The 21,784-nt window shown below is 32.0% G+C and overlaps 4 protein-coding genes across 5 annotated transcripts; 1 reads left to right on the top strand and 3 right to left on the bottom strand.

The window, feature by feature from the left end:
• Positions 1–233: 233 nt before the first annotated feature.
• On the bottom strand, positions 234–1,277 carry LOC145949766 (uncharacterized). Its single transcript, XM_083060645.1, has one exon. The coding sequence runs from the start codon at positions 1,275–1,277 to the stop codon at positions 234–236; it is 1,044 nt and encodes a 347-aa protein (XP_082916771.1).
• A 427-nt stretch (positions 1,278–1,704) lies between these two features.
• LOC145949765 (putative mitochondrial protein AtMg01250) lies at positions 1,705–2,106 on the bottom strand. Its single transcript, XM_083060643.1, has one exon. It carries the CDS (start codon positions 2,104–2,106, stop codon positions 1,705–1,707), a length of 402 nt encoding a protein of 133 aa, XP_082916769.1.
• Positions 2,107–5,826: 3,720 nt separating this feature from the next.
• Positions 5,827–8,954, top strand: LOC145949731 (putative terpene synthase 2). Its single transcript, XM_083060574.1, has 7 exons — positions 5,827–6,062; positions 6,531–6,819; positions 6,945–7,317; positions 7,445–7,663; positions 7,814–7,955; positions 8,047–8,292; positions 8,410–8,954. Exons 1-7 carry the CDS (start codon positions 5,937–5,939, stop codon positions 8,713–8,715), a joined length of 1,701 nt encoding a protein of 566 aa, XP_082916700.1. The 5' UTR covers positions 5,827–5,936; the 3' UTR covers positions 8,716–8,954.
• Positions 8,955–11,744: 2,790 nt separating this feature from the next.
• LOC145949741 (calcium-dependent protein kinase 10-like) lies at positions 11,745–14,754 on the bottom strand. Of its 2 annotated transcripts, none has more exons than XM_083060588.1 (4): positions 14,617–14,754; positions 14,255–14,422; positions 13,277–13,411; positions 11,745–12,096 (listed from the first exon to the last, which is right to left on the bottom strand). In XM_083060588.1, exons 1-4 carry the CDS (start codon positions 14,644–14,646, stop codon positions 11,974–11,976), a joined length of 456 nt encoding a protein of 151 aa, XP_082916714.1. In that variant the 5' UTR covers positions 14,647–14,754; the 3' UTR covers positions 11,745–11,973. The 2 variants fall into 2 exon arrangements, with proteins under 2 accessions (XP_082916714.1, XP_082916715.1); XM_083060589.1 differs by having other exon boundaries at positions 14,303–14,422.
• Between the last annotated feature and the right edge of the window lie 7,030 nt (positions 14,755–21,784).

The following is a 21,784-nucleotide window of genomic DNA, read 5'->3' as shown; positions in this document are numbered from 1 at the left end:
AATAACTGCATTTATAATCCAGCATTGAAATCTCTTTTTTTTTTTATAAGCAAAATAGAATTAATAAGAGTACAAAAGGTACTCTAACCTATATACATATAGTATTTTATAGAAATAAATTAAAAGAGTTAATCCAATCCACGTCAACCCAAAAGTTCACATAAAGAACGACTTAATTACTAATATCCAACAAACTTCTCGTATCCCAGAGAGCTAACAACCAATGTGCAATACTAAGAAAGGCATGCACTAGGAGAATTGGACCAAGAAAAGAACTTATACTTGAAAGAAGGGAATCTAGCCCTTAACCATCTCCATGAGTGTAATTGTACCAGATTTAGCATTTCAGAAACATGAATTATTTTAGAGCTGAATATGAGATCATTTCTTGCCAGCCAGATGGTCCAAATAACAGATAACCAGATAAGAATCCAACAATTTTGATACTTCACAGAACAATAACGAAGCCCATAAAATTGTTCCAAGTTTTGCACACAACAATTATGCATAACAGAATTTAATCCTAACCAATTGAAGCACGCCATCCAGAGCTGAAAAGAGACCTCACACTCAAAAAACAAGTGAGAAGTAGTTTCTTCCTTATTCCTACACAAACAACATTCCAATTGTGTTGCTTGCAGAACACCTCTTCTAAACAAATTAACTTTAGTTAGGATTCTATTCAAAATCACCCTCCAAACGAAAGCTGAAACTTTTGTTGGACCAATGCTAGTCCATATCCACCGAAATATGACATTAGATGCAAATATTATGTCATTCCTCAAGACCTTATAAGCCGAGCTAACTGTATACACCCTTTCTGGTGCAGCTATCCAGGACCATTTATCTTCATCAGAAACAATGAATTTCGTACCAATGATAAAATTAACAAGAGTATTCAGGAGTTGCTGCTCCCAGACCAATAATCTTCTTCTCCAACTCCACTTCCATTTAGCCACACCCCCCTCCCATTCAGACATTTCAGCAATAGAAGCATTTTTATTAATTGTTATTTGATATAATCGATTGAACCTAAGAGCTAGAATTCCATGACCCACCCATTTATCCAACCAAAATTTAGTGTCTACCCTGTTTCCAATGACTTTACAACAATTACTGGACATCCACTCATTACTCACCAAATCCCCTTCTTCAATTCTATTTAAATCTACCCACCACCTTGAACCCTTTGCACCACTCCCATTTGGCAAATGTGAAGCGATGCCGTATAATGATCTAATAATTCTCACCCAAAGACTATTTTTCTCCACTAACATTCTCCAATGCCATTTTCCCAAAAGTGCTAAATTAAAGGCCGACAAATCTTTAATCCCCAACCCACCATGGATTTTGTCTCTACACACAACACCCCAAGCTACCCAATTTATTTTTCTGTTATCTTGATCCGCACCCCATAAAAAAGATTTAAGAAAAGACTCAATGGAAGAGATGATACCTTTGGTATCCTTGAAGAAGGAAAGAAAATATATCGGGATGAAGTGTAAGACGGACTTTAGGAGAGCAATTCTACCACCAAAGGATAGAGTTGTACACTTCCATCGAGAGAGACTTTTTTTTAACCTTTTCAATGACTAGATGCCAAGTAGAAATCATCCTATGATTTGCCCCAATAGGTAACCCAAGGTAGGAGAAAGGAGTGGAACCTACCCGACAATGTAAAAAAGAAGCCATTATTTGCAACCATTATGACTCTACGTTATACCCCATGAGCGTGCTTTTGGAAAAGTTAACCTTCAGCCCTGATGCAAGTTCAAATAACCTTAAAATTGATTTGATGGTCCATATATTTGAATAAGAAGCATGCCCCATAATGAAAGTATCATCAGCATATTGCAAAATATCAACCAGTACTTTATCCTTACCCACTAAACACCCTTTGAACCTTTCTAACTGGTTGGCTTTATTGAACAACATGAATAGGCCTTCTGCTACAATAAAAAACAAGAAAGGAGCCAATGGATCTCCTTGACGCAACCCCTTCGATACACCGAATTTTTCTGTTGGGCTACCATTTACTAATACAAACATTCTAGATGTTTTTAGGCATTCCGCAATCCAGGTACACCATATAGTAGGAAATCCCATCTTACACATCACAAATTGTAGACAGGACCAACTCACATAGTTGTAGGCCTTTTCGAAATTGTTACACCCTTACTACCCCAACACATATATTGTAACTTTACAAATAAATGTTTAAAAAAAGGTAAAAAGGGTTCACATGAGAAACTTCAAAAATCGTTCTTCAATAACCACAATAATAAAGATTTAGAAAATGAAACACAAGAGTTTACAAATTGTTTTCAAAATGATATTGACAATTCCAAATCCATATAAAAATTCTGTTCTAAAAGTCCTCTACCCCGATGTCACAATATTAGAGCATACCCCTAATTTAACTGTTGGAATTCTAGATGCTACTCGCAGCCGGATCTTCCTCACCTAAAACATCCACAAAATTGTACGGTGAGAAAAGAAAACATCTATATGTAAAGTACATACAAACACACAACATATCATCTCATTATAACTCGATACTCAACAAAATATTCATAAACATTTCAATGTATCATAACTTTATCAATCGTGCATCATCATCACGTCACAATTCGCCATCACCACAATCATCACAAATCTTGCAATCAACCCTATGCCAAGGTCACGCCTATAGCATCTCTTGCCCAAGGTCGTGCCAGCCCCGACATAAGTATTAATTACCTCACACATCCCACACCATGCCAGGGGTACGCTCGTCCTTGTAGCATCACTTACCCAAGGTTCGTATCATCCTTAGTCTTCAGTGCGAGGAACCACAATCACATCACAATCACATCACAATCAATTCATCACAATCAACATAAATCTTACAATTAACATTATGCCAAGGCCATGCCACAACTGACATAAGTGATACGGGTTAATTGCCTCACTCATCCCACACCATGCTAGGGTCACGCCCTCCCTGTAGCATCACTTACCCAGGGGCCGTGCCATCCCTAGTCATTGATGTGAGGAACCACAATCACATCACAATCCACAAAATCTCTTGCAATTAACCCTATGCCAGGGCTTCCATATTTGACATAAGTGATACGTGTTAATCGTCTTACTCATCCCACATCATGCCAGGGTCACGCCCTCCCTGTAGCATCACTTACCCAGGGGCCATGCCATCCCTGGTCATTGATGTGAGGCACCACAATCACAATCATAATCACATTCATACAACATCTCATTTCATAGCTCAATTTCATATCACATACACAATTCCATATACACAACAGATAAGTCTAACAAAATAAGGGTTTACACACCCCTCAAGCAATTCACATCTAGATTATCAATTTTTAACAAGTAATATAACAATAACATTCATAAATTAATATAATAATCAACGGAATTACCAATTTAATATAATTTCAACATAACGGTAAAACCCCCAATTGTTCCAAAACCTAGCTCACAGGCACTTTTCTACAGTTTCGTTCTCCCTCTCAGATCATCATTCTTACAAATTAAATATATATTTCTAATCCTCAACACATACAGAATCTAATGGGATCATCAATTCCTCAAACAGAAATAATCTAATTTTTCCAAAACCTAACCTACAGACACTTTTCTATAATTTCGTTCACTCTCCCAGAGCATCATTTTTACAAATTAATCATATATTCATAGTCCTAAATACATACAGAATCACATAAGACTAATAATTCTCCAAACATAAATAATTATAAAATTATTCATAATCCTCTTCTACCCAATTCCCTCATGTAACTTTGCATACAAATAATCTCCTTTTCCCCCGTACCTGGATAAACAGCAGTTGAACCAAAACAGGGATCTCTTGGTCTCCTCCTCTAAGTGCCCCTTGGTCTTTAGAGAGAAGAAGAGGAAAAGAAGAGAGAACAGAAGATAATAGGAAGAGAATGAGATATGTGTGAAAATGACAGGTGAGGGGCGTTATTTATAGGATTTCAGGCTCACCTACCGGAACGGCCCGTTCCAAAAGTGGAACGGTCGTTCTGGACCCCTCGAAACTACGTAAAATTCTCAAATGGAACGGCCCGTTCCAAAACCAGAACGGCCCGTTCTCAATCCCAGCAGAACGGCCCGTTCTCCCACCAGAACGGCCCGTTCTGCTTCTCCAATTTTGGGCATTTTTCTCCTTCCGAAACAGCCCGTTTCACTTTTGAAACGGCCCGTTCCGGGCAATCAATTGGGCCTCTGGCCCAGCGATTTTGGGCTGTTACAGAAATCAACCTTGAACATGATACATTTACTCTTCTTCCTCTTGACTTCCTCCACCACCTCATTAGCCACCAGAACGCTATCCAAAATCTGTCTTCCTTTAATAAATGTTGATTGACAATCAGATATAACACTGGAAATTACCATCCGCAATCTATTAGCAAGAATTTTGGACAAAACTTTATAAAGGCAACCAATAAGAGAGATTAGTCTAAACTCCTCAATACGTTCAGGACACTTTTTCTTCGGAACCAGGATAATGAATGAACTATTTAATCCTCTTACTAACCTGCCATTGGAATGGAAATCATTAATAAACAACATAAAATCATCCTGTAGCATATCCAGCATTGAAATTTCTCTTCAACCTTATTTTATTAATTTGTTTTTATTTAGTTAATAGTGTGTCCCTCTACATACTCATCGTGTCTCACTATTTTTTTTACTTGATACATACTCATCGTGTCTCACTACTTTTTTTTACTTGATGGATACACTACTAAATTTTTTTTATTACATGTAATTTTTCATACGAATTTTGTATAAAAATTTGCGAGAACATGATTCCTATTAAGTTTTTTGCAAAATTTTGTTTCTAGGTAATACTTTCATAGATAATATATTTTTGTCAATTTTAAAATTCACAAAAAAATTTCTTACGAAATTTCTTGAAAAAAAAAATCTGTGAAATTATTATTATAAGAAAATTCATAAAAAAAATTCTACGAATATTTTTTTTAAAAAAATTCATAGAAAAATAACACTTTTTTTAATAATATTATTATTTATATAATATTTTAAAATTGATAATTAAAAATTACTCTATTTTCATAAAATGTGACTTCAGCATAATGAATAAATTGTAAAGAGGAAAAATATGTAAAACAATTAAAAAAATAATTTTTCTCTTAAATAATAACGTCAACGAAAGTTTGTACCAAGGATATATATTTTCCTTCTCTAAACAGTAACAAGACTCATTTTCTTGGTCCATTTTACTTCCTATCAATGATAAGTCTTTTGACTCAACAACCTAATTCATATCATCATTCATAAATAAATAAATAAAATATATCGTGGGTATTTAGGAAAATGTTTGTTTTTGTTTTTCTCACATGCAGAAGATGAAATATAAATAATATTGGGCAGAAATGACTATCTTTATCACCAAATCCACCTCGTGCAGCAACTTCAACGAATTTCCTCTCTCATTTCAGCCGTCAGAGTGGAAAATCGAGCATTATTTTTAAATTAACTGATCAATGTTTTTTTTAAGCATCATTCACTTAATTAATAAATTAAGAGACATGATAAAATAGTGTCAAAAAGAGACCACTTAAGTGGCACGCCATAGATATTGTGCCTAAGAGAGGTGTCATGGCAAGCTTCTCGCACGTGTACGTTATGGCACATAGCACCGAATGGCTTGCTGCATGTTTATCAATATAGGCCGTGTAGACCCTTCTTCCACATGCACGTTCCATAGAAAACCATTTACTTAATAAATAAATTAAGACACATGATAAATTAGTGTCAAAAAGAGACCAACAAAAGCAACCTGGTTTAAGAGTATAAATATGTAGCTACATGTTTGGGTGTTTCATCAGTAAGCTACGCACTCTTTTCCATAGAAATTAAAGACCACTTTGTATAAAGCAAAGATGTCCATTGCAGCTTCAGCACTTGTTTCAACCCAAAATGCAGTATCTGATGTCAACCGACCTTGTGTCAATTTTGCTCCTAGCATTTGGGGAAATACCTTCCTTCAATATGCTTCTCAATCTATGGTACATTATTATATATATTCATATTTATACATCCAGTCTACTAGTATTTTTATTTTCACAGTACTTTCATGCTGTAAAAATTGCAGCATTTCCTTGTTATTAGTCTAATTCCAAGCAAGAAACTCATCGTGTATATTATATATAGAGAGAGAAAAAAAAAAAACTTTTTTCAAGTTTAGATTTACTCTATTAAAAAAAATTGTCCTATTTTAGTTTTTTTTTAATTTAAAGATATATCACTTTTGTTTCTTAAAAATGTTTAAATACATGTTTAATAAGTAATAGAATAGAAGAAAATTGAATTGAATGTATTTCATTGTTTTGAGATTTATTAATATAATGCTTTTCTTTTAATTTAATAAAGCATATCTTTATTAATTTTATCTTTTCTTTTAATTCAATAAAGCATGTTCTTTTTAATTGAACAATGTATCTATTTTTATGTTATAAATGTTTATATATTTGCAGGATCAAGAAGTGAGTCACTATATGAAGCATGAAGCGCAAATCTTAAAAGAGGAGGTTAAAATGATGTTTGAATCATCAAATCAAAATATCATGCAAAAATTAAACTTCATTGACTCCGTCCAACGTTTTGGTATATCCTATCATTTTCAAGAAGAAATTAATCAAGCATTGGAACATATTCACAGTATTTTTACAAAAAATAACAATATCATAAGTGAAGATGACAATCATCACTTTCTTGCTCTACTCTTTCGATTGCTTAGACAACAAGGATATCAAATTTCATCAAGTAAGTATAGAACTTTGTCAATGCTATTTATACAAGAAAAGTACTACACACCAATAAAGTTATTTATCAAAACAAAATCTATTACATACTTATTATTTTGTATATATGTTTAATGAATTGAGCAGGTGTGTTTAACAAATTCAAAAATGAGCAAGGAAACTTCAATGAAACACTTGCCAATGATATTCAAGGGTTGTGTAGTTTGTATGAAGCTGCACATCTAAGAACTCATGAAGATGATGTATTGGAAGAAGCATATGACTTCTCAAATACTCAACTTATGTCATTGGCCAACCAATTGAGTCCATCTCTTGCTGCACAAATCAATCACTACTTAAGGCAACCTCTTAACAAGAGTGTACTCAGGTTTGAGGCAAGATATCACATGACTATCTATGAAAAAGATTCTTCCCATAACGAAACTCTACTGTCCTTTGCAAAAATAGACTTCAATATTCTTCAAAAAATGCATCAAAAAGAAATTGGCATTATCACCAAGTAAGTCCCTTACCTTTAAATATTTTTCTTTAGTGACAACATATTCATATTTAATATACTATCTTACCAAAATAAGAGATAATAAAGATTAAAGTATATTTAAATTGTTATGTTGTATTTTTTATAGGTGGTGGAAACAATCAAATGTTATGAAAAAGGTCCCTCATGCTAGAGATAGGTTGGTTGAGTGCTATCTTTGGATCTTGGCCATGTCCTACAAGCCTGAATATAGAAATGGAAGAATGTTTGCAGGAAAATTGAGCACTGTTATCACTCTTTTAGACGATGCTTATGATGCTTATGGCACTGTTGAAGAACTTGAACTCTTGACTGAAGCATTTAAGAGGTTGATGTCCTTTATAAATTATGACTTATATAACTTGTTGAAAGGGGAATTTAAGAACTTAAAAATAATCATGATTGATTATTAGCTTAGGATTTCTCACTTAAATGTTTTTTTTATCAATAATTCTTTATTTATTTTTTAAAATTTCAGATGGGATTTTAGTCTCGTTGAATCTCTTCCACTAAGCATGAAAGTAATATTTGATACAATTGTAGAACTCTCTAAAGAAATAGAGGTTCTAACTGCTCAGAGTGGAAAATCAAGCCTCGCAGTGTCACATTTTAAACGAGCTGTATAATATCTCTATTTCTATAACTTTTACCTTAATACTTCTTTACTAAATTCAGTTTATCTTATTCATATGTTGGTTATTATACTTGTAGATTTGTAACTTAGCAAAAGCTTATATGGTTGAAGCAAAATGGTGCCATGAGGGTTACATTCCAACATATGATGAATATAAAGTTAATGGAATCTTAACTTCTTGTTGTCCTCTATTGTTTACATCAATGATATGTCTTGGAGAATTTGCAACAGAGGATGTGTTGGATTGGATTTTCAGTGATCCAAAAATCATTCAAGCTGCATCAATTATTGGTAGAGTCATGGATGATATGGCCTCACATAAGGTATACGAATTTACTTACAATTCACATGTATAATTATTTATTCATCAAAATAGCATAATTATATTAACATTATGATGTTCCTAACTCGACTTTTGATTTGCTTTGATTGATAAATAGTTTGAACAACAAAGAGTACATGTTGCATCATCTGTTGAATGTTGCATGAAGCAATATGGAATCTCAGAAATAGAGGCCTATAAGCTCATTCGCAAGGACATTGAAGATTACTGGAAGGTTATAAATGAAGAGTACCTCAATTCCAATGATATCCCAAAGTCAGTGCTCGATTGTGCAATTAATTTTGCACGTATGTCTGAGTTTTCATATGAAAATCGTCAGGATAAATTCACAAATGGAGAATTACTAAAAAATGATGTCTCTTCCCTACTTTTGGATCCTGTTTGCCTCAATCAACACAAGTAGAAAATAACTATTTCACATATGAGAGCAATACATCTTGTTATAAGTTTAAGATATACTAGCATATATAGTGCTATATGCACTAACAAGCATAAATAAGAGACTGTTGTGGGTATGAAAGTAGATTAATTCATCCCACTAAAATACTCAATGTGTTGGAGTTGTGACACAATATTGTTTGCCAGTGTTTGTGTGTTTCCATTTACTTAATTGTGAACGAAATAAAGTTTGTATTTATTTAATTTTTTTTTGTTCAGTTCTTACTTTTTAATATTTCATTATCCTCAATGCAAGCCACTAAACTACTGTATCTAAGCTGTCACTCACTTCTAGGTAGTCTTTACTTTACTGGTTATATGGTTACTTTGGATGTTGCCACATGGTATACTAGAGAATAGAAATAGCATAAGGATAAGAAATATCTAAGAAATTATAGAAAACATATAGTAAAATTAAAATATATATAATAAAGTAAAGGAAATAATAAAAGAAAAATCATTGATTTTTCATGTGATGGTGTCTTTTTTTTCATGTATCTTAATTATTTTTCATGTCTTTTCATTCACATCACTTTTTAGTTAATTATATGTCATAAATGCATGCGTGTATCTGCATAAATGGAATATTACATATTAAAAATGGTAAACCCTTTAAATCGAATAAATATTATTTATTAAAAAAGGTCAGTCTTTTAAATCGATATAAAACTAATAATTAAAAAAGAAATAGTCATTGACCATCAACAGGAGAATATCATCAATTAATTTTTTTTTAAATGATCACAAAACCAAACTTTTCTTATTGTTCCAAGTCTCTTTTATATTAAACAAATAATTTTATTATTTCCATCACTCGTATTCTTTATCATCACCTTTCTTGTATTTATTAGTGGTAGAATGAGGTTGGTTCGTTTGATCAATATATTTGACCCATTTCTTTACGCGAGTCTGGACAACATTATCAACTTGTCAACCCGTTTAAGTCGACCCTATTTCAGCTTGATAAATACAGGTTTTTAGTTGGCCCCAACATGCCATCTTGTTATGTTTTATTTTGGTTAAAACAAGGTTCTAAAATTATTTTATTTAATCATTTAATTACAAATAATAATTTATGGTGAATTTGTTGACTTGTAAAAATTATACAAATAGTATTTTTTATTAGTTGATAATGTAAAAACTTTTATACTGATAATGCATAACTATTAAAAAAAATAGCATAAAATGTTAAATATTTGTTTCATTTTGGTATGAAAGTGATGCTATGTATAGAAATGAGTATTTCATTTTAAGAAAATAATTCTTCAATTATTTTTTTAATTTTACTTATTTTAAAATTTATAATATTCTTATAACAATTTTTAACCGCTAACTAATCTTTAATTCCTTAAATGATGTAGGCTTCATTTTTTAGCTCACATTTTAAAAAATGGTTCAATTCATCTCAATCCATTTTTGACAAGTTAATGAAAAGGTGGGATAAAATAACATGAATCAATCATTATCATTTCTCCAAACATTCACTAAGAAGATTCAAAATAGTTTGTATTAAGTTGGGTCGAATTTATATGACTTTTTTTTTATTATCAAATTCAAACTAAATTAGCCCAATTAATATCATGTTGGTTTGGGTTGGGTCATTGTACACAAAAAAATAAAAAATATTTTAGTAAAAAATTAATACTAAAAATTATATATCACTAATTATAAATAAGTGTGTAAATAAAAAAGAAGAATTAGTGAATCAATAATCTTTTAATCATCTTGTCTATGTTAAAAGATTAAAATAAAATATCAACAATAATATTAAAATAAGATTCTTTGGTTGAAACTCCTCATCATATGAAATAAACCTACTAACTATTAAGTGCATGATTTTATCAATTATACTTATGTTTCACAAAGGTCAATTGAACAACTTCTACCAAAATAAACATGCTAACATTATTTATACATTAAAGACAAATATAAAACCCACATGAGATAGTGAGGTAATGAAATTGTTTACTAAAGTGTTGAAATTCAAATAACAAACATGGAAAGAACATGTAAGTATGTGCATGATAATATCTCACTTGTCATTTTTTATTTTTGAAATTATCTAAATTTTTATAATATACACATATTTATATCCTTTTTGTGAGCTTCTATTAGCTCTCAGTTTGACAAGTAAAATTTTAAGTCAAATTAGATATTGTTGAACCTATTAAGTATGTAGTTGTGATTGGTCTGAAAATTTTCAATATGTTATTCACTCTCTGTTTAGTAGTCATAGAAATATCATCTTCTATCTATCATTTTCAAAAACAATATATATATATATATATTACATTAAAATTTAAAATTTGTTTAATGAATTGGATTGAGTTGAATTTCAATAATAAAACTTAATACCTAACTAAAAAAATGAGTTTGATTGCATTTAGTCTGAAAATTCGAACCAAATTGTTTGAAGTGTATTAATAAGTTTGAGTTAATTTTGGCTTATACAAAAAACTAATTTTACCCCGTAACTCATTTTATTTTATTTATTTTGTTATAAACAATTATTATTTTGTGGTATGAAAGTCATTTTGAGGATTTTGTTCCTTTCTCGATTATGTATCACTACATCATTTTGTTCACCATTTTCATTTTATATATAATAATCAAACCGAAATTAAAACCTATGACCTCCTGATACCACTGCCTTCAACTCTCTAGCACTACACTTCTCTATCAACACTTGCATCATATGTTTAATAAATGTATCCATGTTAAGCCATCACTTCAGGTGTTTGGATGGTGTCAATCCAATTGACAATCAATCAATTTCTGATAAAATATAAAATATGAACATATTCATGCACTATCTTAAAAGTAATAATTAAAAATTAATCTTAATAAATATCTTCTTTTGATATATTCTTATAATTACAAAAATTTATTTTAATTGGACAAACAAAATAACTGCATACACCTAAATCCAATTCACAAATAATCAATTTCCTGTAAAATATGGACATAGTCCACGAAATATATCAAAACTGACAATCAATGACTAATTTGGACAGATATCTCTCTTTAATATATTCTCATAATTACAAAAATCCATTTAAAGTGGACACAAACAAAATAACTGAAGAGATAAAAAGGCCCAGCTAAATCCCCATGCAAACACTTTGCACTATGTATAAAATCTTGAACCTTTAAAGAGAAGAGGAGGGATGAGTGGATATAAGGAACACCAAAAACAAAAAAATCTCAATGCTGAGAACGAACACTACAATTTTAATGCCTCCCTGAACTTAATGCTGAAGCTATTTTCTAGGCCCTTCTTGCCAATCGCTGGAAGATTTCCTTTCTGCATCATTGCCACAAACTCATTGTAATCTATGCGTCCATCCTGCATACGATTAAACAGCTGACATTAATCATAACTGCATTGATTCTATAGAAGCATCATATTCTTGCTAAAGGGTCTTCAATTTTTGAGCAAAACATTGACCATAGATAGCAGAATGCACAATACTATATTATTGTGATGGGTTTCAAAGTACACACTATCATAAACTTGTGTATCATGATGCCACATTAATGATGTCCAAAATAAGTGGAAACAATTATGGGTTCATTGAATTGAGGCGTAAATAACTTTTTAGTTCCTGTAATTTCTTTTTTGGTTCTTTTAATTTTTCTCCCTATTTGCGTTGTTAATTCTTTTTAAATTTAGTTACTGATCTATTAAGTGATGACATTGTTAAAAGAAATTAGAAAACAATCCTAACGTTCCCTAAATAACAAGAACTAATATAAAAGGGTCATATATATAAAAATCTTACAACTTTATAGGGATTGAAACAATGTGCTAAGGGGACTAAAAGAATTTTTTTTTTTAATTGAGACCATATTTACAAAAAGAGAAAAAGAAAAAAACACAAAAACGAAAAAGATGCATTTCAAAGGGATTAAAAAGCTAAGCCTTAAATTAATGTCCCCCTTGATTTTTATCTCTCTTTCAAACTCAAACAAATTCTGAAAAGGAAAATAATAATCATCCAATGAATCTACTATACATGTAGGCCTTTGGTTTGGTGTGTGGAGGAAAAGTTTGTACAAAGATATGTCAACTGGATTCCAACAAAAGTTATCGGTGATTCTTTTAATCAATGGAAGTCTTTAGCTGAAGATATTTAGGAATGATTAGGGCCTATATGGATAAAATTTCCAGAAGCACTAATATGAGAAGAAAATAGGGGAAAAAATGAAATTAACTTCTCTATAAGTTAAAATTAGCTTATATATAAGTTAAAAAAAGCTTTTGGAGAAGCTAATATGAGAAAGATTACGTAAATTAGTTTATACATAAATTAATTTGAACTCATGAAAAAACTATTATTTTCCTTAATGTTTCTGAAAAAATTTATCCAAACTGCTCTTAACTAGAAAAGATAAGACAGCTAAGGGTATGTTTGTTTGAGGGCCATCCTGATTTCCAAAGCTATCTCATAGAGCTTTCTTGTTCAACGGAGGAAAACGTAGTTCACTTGTAAACCACATAGAATTGTAATTTGTAAACCACTTACATTATCTTCATCAATTTCCTTGATTATCTCTTCCAACCGGACATCTTTTATGCCAAACTCATCACAAGCCTGTTGAAGCTCTTCCTGAGTAAGGAACTCGCCATAATCAATTGTCCCATTGTTATCAACATCAGCCTACAATTTCAAGGTATGATAATATGTTAGAGATTTGAGTTAGCCTATTCAACAAATACATTATCACTACGAATCTGTGATTAAGTATAAGCTCAAAGAGACATCATAACCCTTCATCCAATTTTGATTTAATTTTTTTCGTTGTTTTTATATTAGCTACCTGGTATATTTTATTGAATATGGTAAATTTATTTTCTAATATCAAAGTTCATGACTTTGGTGACATCAAATATATGAGAAATGATAGCAACACATTTTGACACAATTTTTGAGCACACTCTCTTGGTCTCTTATTGGTTGAAATTTTGTTGGAAATGACAAAATTGAGTCCCACATCTTATTAAATGATTTTCTCTATTGATGGTCCCGCAATTTTTTAACCAATTGGTGAGTGTCTTGCTAGTACTACTCTCTGACACACATGAACAAAAAACAAATGATAAAACAAGTTAGACAAATAGGCACCATCTATAATTATATTTAATAATAGCATCTAATACTAAAATTGAAAACCAACTAGCACTTGTTGTCAAACTCCCCTGTTGCTTGTCAACAAAATGACTACTAAATGCAGCCTCATTTAATATAATCAATTAGAACTTGAAAAGAATTATTAATGAAGAATCACTGATTAGTATATTATGAATTATGATTAACCCTTTCCTCTAACAGTAAATTCATGACAGAAACAGAAGTGTACTGTAACAATTCATGTGCAATTTAATTACAGAAAGCTTAACTATGGCAAAAGATATACATTTCTCATTTATTTTGTGGACCATTATCCAACTAATACCACTTGTTTCTATTTGTTTTATAACACATGCTTAAAAAAACACTTACCGCTTGCATTAAATCATAAATTTCAGACTCCTTAAGATTAGCACCCACTCTTTTCAAACCAGCTTTAAGTTCCTCAAAAGTGATTTGACCACTCTTGTCTGCATCTATCATATTGAACATTTCTTTTAAGCCAGCTATTTCTTCTTCAGATAAGCTCTCTGCGATAATCTAAAAAAATAAAAGAATGATTAAATGAATAGGTGCAAATAATAACATCCCATTTTCACCTTGCAGTCACAAATTCATAATGAAAGACTTCCAATCTATTAACACATCATGTAAGTATCTCCATGCTCAAATTTATATATCAATAAAGTCAATTATATAACAAATAAATTTCAAGCTTCCACGTCCAGACTTACTATAAGAGCCATTTTCTTGAGTTTGTTCATAGCAGAAAATTGCTTCAAGCGACTTAATACAGCAGAATCAAGTGGCTTGTCAGGAGCTACACCATCAACTTGAATCCAAGGATGACCTACAGGGAATTAAACATATATAAGCAAGAAAAAAATAAAGGTTCCTGGAATGATAATATTTCAAATTTGGCAATGATAATTGTAAAATTTATGTCCAAAGTAACCAGCTCTGGCTTTACTATAAAGCATAGAAATGGTTAATCCATGAAAGCACAGAAGAACAATTTTACTTCCTCAATAATTAAGAAGTCCTGTCAATCTTGTGGTACAAAATGAGCATACAAACCACAGACAAGCATTGCATGTTGCAGAGACACTATTATAGTGCTTAAATAATACTAGTAAATGTTTCTATTGGCATATACATATTAAAATGTTCTAATGAAAATATGTTGAATTAGTTGCATTGAATAGAACAAATGCATCAATGAACAATTTGGCAATAGCAACGTCACATTTTTCTATTACTTTTTTGTTTTGCAACATAGTTTTTAAGGTAGGTTAAACTTCAGGAGTTGTTCTAGGCATAAAAAATTTAGCATTGCGGTTCTTGCCTTTTAGAAATGTAGATGTTGCTTGTGTTGATTGTTCCACTTCTAGCACTTTGTAACGTCTAATAATATAAATATTAACCTCAATTTTATACGTATATATATTTTCATATAATTTATATATATTTATAGATTGAAAACACAAGTAAGTTATTACTAATATTATGCGTAATAAAATAAAATTTTCAAAATCACATACACATATTTAACTTATAATGACCTTAAAATATTTGCAATAATATACGTAATTATAACTACTTGTATCTTACATTATTATTTCTAATATTTACATTACATATTATTCTACTATTATTTAGAGTACATGCCTTACATACTTTTTTTTTCTACTATTACTACGATAGTATTTACATTGGTGGTGGAAATAAGTTTACAATAGGATTTGCATGATTTGCTGGTGGTAAAAGGAAAGTCACTATAATGGGTCCATCTACAATAGTGAGATTTTCTTGATTGGGAAAGAAAACGAACGAAGACAGTCCTATGCCTTGGAACGTGATTGAGTTGGAGACAGCGTCTACATTCCAATTACCCCTAGGAAAAACGACAGTGATAACTACTATAAAAGGACCTGGAATGGCCAGTAGATCCATCTATTTTATGATATATTTAATTTTACACAAAAAAATAAGGAGTGAGAAAAATTATCAAATAAATACAATTAATTAAATAAAGAACAAGTTTGTCTATAATCAACATAAAAATTAATTTTTTTTATTGTTATAATAAATTTTGAATTATTTTAATAGTGACTAGTCAGGATAAATGAACATTATCATAATATCAACCAAATATCAATCAGGATATTTCACCACAAGTCCTTACTCATTTAAATCCCCAAGGTCAAACATCCAGCTATAAATAATTCAAACTTTATCTTCTATGGCCATAGAACAATATTTATCTTCATAAATACATGAAGAAATAACAACAAGACGAGTCCAAGATATCACAATTATATTATAGTTGATTATAAAATATATTTACAATAAATATATTTACGTAAAAAATATATATTAAGAGTACCAATGATATAAATAAAAATGACAATCATTATAAAATAATTAAACAATATGAAATATGAACACCTTAATAATTATTATGAATAAAAATAATCATAGATTAAGCAAATAAATGAGGTTAGGGACATGATGGAGCTAATTGGAGAAGATTGTTGAATCTTCAAGTTCTCCATTCCAAGACCGAATAACTCTTGAGGATTCCTTGAAAAGAAGCTTGAATCTCCACGAAGCAACCTTCAATGGAGTAGAAGCAATGAAGTGGTTCGGTTTCTCCTTAGCTTGTTGTAGAAGCTTGAGGAACCAAGCCAAAGGTTGAAGAACCTTTGGTAGAAACCTTTGAGAGAAAATTCTCTACGGTTTTAGAGAGACTCTTGAGAGAGAAATCTGAAGTTTATTTCTCAAATTGTTCAAAAGTGATTACAAGAGTAGAAATTACAAATATATAGAGGTAGGTAGCTTAAAGAGCAAGCTAACCTTAATCATGGTTCACTAGGAACCATGGTAGGGTTGCTTGACCGTCCAAGGTGGTCTAGAAACTTGTGGAGCAAGCTTCTCACTTAGCTTGCTTGGGAAGCAAGCTAAAGAGAAGCTTGTGGCACAAGCTTCTCAACCCTAAGTGAGTAACAATTTCGGCCAAGAAGGAGAAGTACATAGGCTAGGCGGATTTTGGCTCCATTTTGCTCCATGATTTATTTTCTAAAATGTTTGGTTTGGTCTAGTTAGGTCCATCAAAAATGATGAAACCTAGCTAGATCAAACTTATGAAAAATTAGGAGCAAAATGAGTCCACTATGTAAAATTTTGCTTAGGCCCAATTCTGGCCCAATTACTAGTCACACCCTCAAGCATTGCTAAATGCCACCCCACTTCTACTACTGGAAAAATAGAAAATGAGTGTACTTCAAGGTTAGGTTAAATGGAGTCTAAGTTCCCAAGTAACCTACCCTAGAAACATTATACAATGACTAATAAAATGCAATAAACTGTCTCACAAATACAAAGGCAAAAATAAGCCTATACAAAGAGACTACTATATGTACAAACATATGAAAAGGTCTTTAAGATCATCACATTCCTTTTGGTTCTTTTAAGATATCACCTCTTGGATTCCTTGGCCTTGGCCATAGTCTATCAAGACACCTCACTAAATAAATATACATAAAAAATAACATAAATAAATAAACATAGTAGTATATAAAACTTTAAAGAGATAAAGTTCTCCTTCCCGTTACCTTAGAATGTAGACTTATCAAGAGTTAGTTGTGTAAAAATTTTACTATTCTCTTTCTGCTCACTTTGCTCTCTTTCTCTTTTTCTCTCTTCTCTTCCTTCTCTCTTTTCTTACTTCTCTCTTTTTCTCCTTCCGTAACTTGTGTCTCCAATTTTACTGCAGATGAAGCCTATTTATAGCATAAGGGGTAATGATTATTTAGTTGCTATCTAATGGTAAATTGATTTCAATTAATTTAGTTTCACTATCATTTGCTTCTGTTAGTTACGTATGGATAGCATAGAATCATTTGAAATCAGTAGAGATAAGATTTTTGAACTTCTAGGGTTATCCGTGCATTTATTGCAGCGGATTTTTTTTAAATCACTAAAAATTTCGGGAAGAAGAAAAAAATTTATAATATGCGTGTATATATATATATATATTTATATATTTATATGTATTTTTATATATTTATATATAATAATCCAAATTATAAAGGTAATTAAATTTACAATATATATATATATTGTAATAATTTATATATAATTTATAATTAAAATATTATTCTAAAAAAATATATTATAAATAGGATTTTTGAATATAATTAAATATTATATATTTCCATTTTAATTTTGAAAATTTGACAATAGAAATTTTAATGTATTAAAATTATAAAATATTGTACTTATTTTCTATTTGTTCTTAAAATATAATAACAAAAAAAAAATTGATTACTATTTTAAGAATAATATAATAATATTGTATCTGAAATTTAGGATGTTACACACTTCACCTTCTTCAATAGGCGGGAAAAAAGTAACTATCATCATTTTCTTCTTGAATTTTGTTTTTCTTGCTCTTGCATTCATCAATATTTTTGTGTCATCTGAGAATGAATATTTGCAGGAACCTTCTTACATTGTTATACTTAACCTTTCTCACCAGCCAAGTGACTCTTAAACCTATTAAATCCATCTCCCTGAATAAATTTATCACAGTAAATGCATAACATAACAGATTTTTCATTCTCCTTAAGCAATTTATAATGCCCCCAAGTTATATCAATTTTCCCTCTAAAATTGTTTTGGAAAGAGTTTTGAGTAGAACCCTCTAGTGTTGATGGCGTTTCACTAGTTGCCATACCTAATATTAAAATATCATGCAATAACAACAAACAAAAAAAATATTGTAAATTAAATCAACCAAAACTAATATACTAGTGAGCAGTCAAAGAGTAGCTAACAATAATATCATGCTAAAATAATCAAATTATAGCTTCAAATAACAGGTAACAATAACATAATGTTAAAACAACCAAATTATAGAGTCAAAGAGCAGCTAACATAATGTCAAAGCAACCAAATCACATAGACAAAGAAAAAAGCTAACATATAATTATATTTTACAAACAGAGAGCGTCCAACATTTCAATGTACAAAATAACTAAGAAGAGCATCCAAGCTGTCAAGATTAAATAATATGGTTGTTAACCTAAACAAGAAGGAGTGTGGACTAAAACCTGAACACAAATGTGAACACAAGATGTCGTAATGAATTATGAACGCGAACATGAAACGTTAATAACAACAAAAAATGCAACATAGAGTGAAAATGAAAACCCAATGCTATTATATGCAACGCAAAGCTGAGATGCCATAGTGGCATCAAAGATGGAAGGCGTGCAATGACAGAGAAAATGGAAGGTGCAGTAGAGGGGATGGGAGGTGTTGAACGATGACAACAACGACTCAGACTACACGTGTTCTTCTATGTGGCACACGTGTTTGGTCTGTAACGTGCTCTTCTACGTGTTGCACAACGTCGAAGAATGGTTGTGGCATAGAAGGGTGACAATGTGATAGGGTGATGGCATGACAAGGCAGTTGATGGAAAACTTAAGAGAAAACTAAATTGTTGTTGGTTTCTCTTCAAGTTCCTCCCTAGATCTTCGACACCTTGATTCTCCTTAAGCTTTGTTGAAGCCTCCAATGGAGGTAAAAGCTCTAAGATTCACCTTAAAAGGTGAAGAACACTCTCAAGTGGCGCCACTCCTTGGAGGAAGATTAGCCACTTCAAAACTCACCACACTCTTGTGTGAAAAGGATAAGAGAATTGGATTAAAATCAAAGAGTTTTGAGACTTTTGGAAGAGAGAAAATTCAGAGGAAATTTCATAATTCTCTCATATAATGCATCAAAAGTGTTTACAAAGTGAAGGAAAAGACTTATATAATGAAGGAGTGGCTTGTTGTGCAAGCTAGGCTAACTATAGTTAAAGGAGAACAATGGTTAGCCTTCTTACACCCAAGCTAATCGGTCTAGTAACTAATTAGAAGCTTGTGGAACAAGCTTTTAACATAGATGCTTGAGAAGCAAGCTAAACTAGAAGCTTGTAGCACAAGCTATCCAAGTGTATAGGAGAAGCCAAGGTAATTTCTGCTAAGGAAGGTGAGCTAGGCGGCCAAGGTTGTTTCCTACATTTAATCCAATTCAAAACTTTTGGAATTGGTTTAGTTAGGTTCACCAATTGATGGTGAGACCTACCTAAATCAATTCCTTGAGAAAAAAATGGAAGAAAAAAAGTCTAATATGTAAAATTTAGCCTAGGCCCACCAATGACCCAATTACTAGCTATACCTACACACCTTACTATTTATCACCCTCTTCTACTACTAAAATTATGAAAATCAATGACCCTTAATACAACATCAAATGGAGAAAAAGTCTCCAGGTAACATAACTTAAAATCCTTATAAGAAAAGAAAGAAAGTGTCTCACAAACACAATGGCAAAATACACCTATACAAGTATCTACTATATACAAGGTACAAGAATTCAAACTATACAAGGTATGTACAATAGAGACTATGAGACTAAAAAAAGAAATCATACTCAATGTTCATATTGAGCATAGGTCTAAGAAGCACCTCTTATGTAGAAGTTTCCTCTAACCTCCTAACCATGTGATGGCATCCTTACTAGCATTGGTGGAGAGATGATGACCAATGTGAAGGAAGCCTTGGCTCCTTTGATCAAGTTCTTAAAGATTGACATCTTTGATAGAGGAAACTGACGAAAATGGAGAGTGGAGGTTAAGTGTTTGATAAAAGGTTTGAGAGGACACTGTAGGGTTTGGCTCACTCCATGGATGATGAAGGCCACTTCTAGGGTTTTCTCTCAAGGTGAAGATAGGTAGGGTTTGGTTGAATATTAGCCAAGAGTGACTAAGGAAAATATAAAGGCTCAAAGGCTCTCTCTATATTAATTTTCAAAGTATTTACAAGGAGGCTAGCCTAGGGTATTTATAGAAGGGAGGATGCATTTATGGTTACATTTGAGAGTGCATGGCCAAGTAATGCAAGCCAAATGCACTTCAGATGAAACCTAAATTAACCCTAGATGCTACTTGGTGACTAAGAATGGAATCTTTGGATTTTATTAAGCTACATCTAGGTGCATGATAAGACCATGCAACCTAGGTGCCCTCACTAGTACATAATACACATTTTACGTCAGTTAGTTTAGGGGTTTTTACGTCAGAAAAATGTCCGACGTAGAAGCGGGAGACGTAAATTTACGTCGGGGCGCGAAAACCGACGCAAATTTACGTCGGACATGTGAAGGTCCGACGTAAAAAGTCATAAAAAATTTAAAAAAAAAAAAAGAAAACAAGTGCAGCAGAACGGCCCGTTCTGCTTGGAGACGGGCCGTTCTCCAAGCAGAACGGGCCGTACTTCTTGGAGAACGGCCCGTTCTGTTTGAACAACGGCCCGTTCTCCATGGAGTACGGGCCGTTCTGCAAGCAGAACGGGCCGTTCTGCTTGAGAGACCCAGGAGCGCGTTCTCAGGTAGACTTGGTCACTTCCTTCTCCATCTCCAGCTTCAAAAACTTGAAACAAACAGATGAAAAAAACATCATTTACGTCATAGAACCTCATAGAAAAGCCCAGAAACAGAAAAACACAAACTTGAAGATGGTACCTCGAAAAATTATAAGGAAGGAAAATACACATTTAGTCGTATGAACGCAAACTGCTTGTTTTTGTCGTATGAACGGAGACTGAATGATAGAAAAATTATAAGGAAGGAAGGACCGAAGGAGTAGGAGGCGGAGGGATTTACACAACGAAGAGGGAGAGGGTTTACAGAGAAAAAAATGAAAAGTGATGAAAAGTGAATGCGCGCGGTGTGCCTCGCGCTCTCTTATTCAAATTTGCGTCTTTTTTACGTCGGACCTGGTAGGGTGCGACGTAAATTGGACTTTTTACGTCAGACCTTCCCAGGTGCGACGTAGATTGGATTTTTTAC

This window comes from Cajanus cajan, chromosome 7, assembly GCF_000230855.2.
Source record: "Cajanus cajan strain Asha chromosome 7, NIPB_CcT2T_4, whole genome shotgun sequence".
Lineage (NCBI taxonomy): Eukaryota > Viridiplantae > Streptophyta > Magnoliopsida > Fabales > Fabaceae > Cajanus > Cajanus cajan.
This window is presented reverse-complemented; position numbering and strand designations above follow the sequence as displayed.

Bases quoted from the DNA above. Each gene is read 5' to 3' on its own strand.
- LOC145949731 (XM_083060574.1), top strand. From the start codon at position 5,937: ATGTCCATTGCAGCTTCAGCACTTGTTTCAACCCAAAATGCAGTATCT. The intron at 7,664-7,813 runs GTTGATGTCCTT...TTAAAATTTCAG, and splicing joins TTGACTGAAGCATTTAAGAG to ATGGGATTTTAGTCTCGTTG. The intron at 8,293-8,409 runs GTATACGAATTT...ATTGATAAATAG, and splicing joins ATGATATGGCCTCACATAAG to TTTGAACAACAAAGAGTACA.
- LOC145949765 (XM_083060643.1), bottom strand. From the start codon at position 2,106: ATGGGATTTCCTACTATATGGTGTACCTGGATTGCGGAATGCCTAAAA.
- LOC145949741 (XM_083060588.1), bottom strand. From the start codon at position 14,646: ATGAACAAACTCAAGAAAATGGCTCTTATA. The intron at 14,423-14,616 runs GTAAGTCTGGAC...TTATTTTTTTAG, and splicing joins TCAAGAAAATGGCTCTTATA to ATTATCGCAGAGAGCTTATC. The intron at 13,412-14,254 runs GTAAGTGTTTTT...TTGAAATTGTAG, and splicing joins TTTATGATTTAATGCAAGCG to GCTGATGTTGATAACAATGG.
- LOC145949766 (XM_083060645.1), bottom strand. From the start codon at position 1,277: ATGTTAGTGGAGAAAAATAGTCTTTGGGTGAGAATTATTAGATCATTA.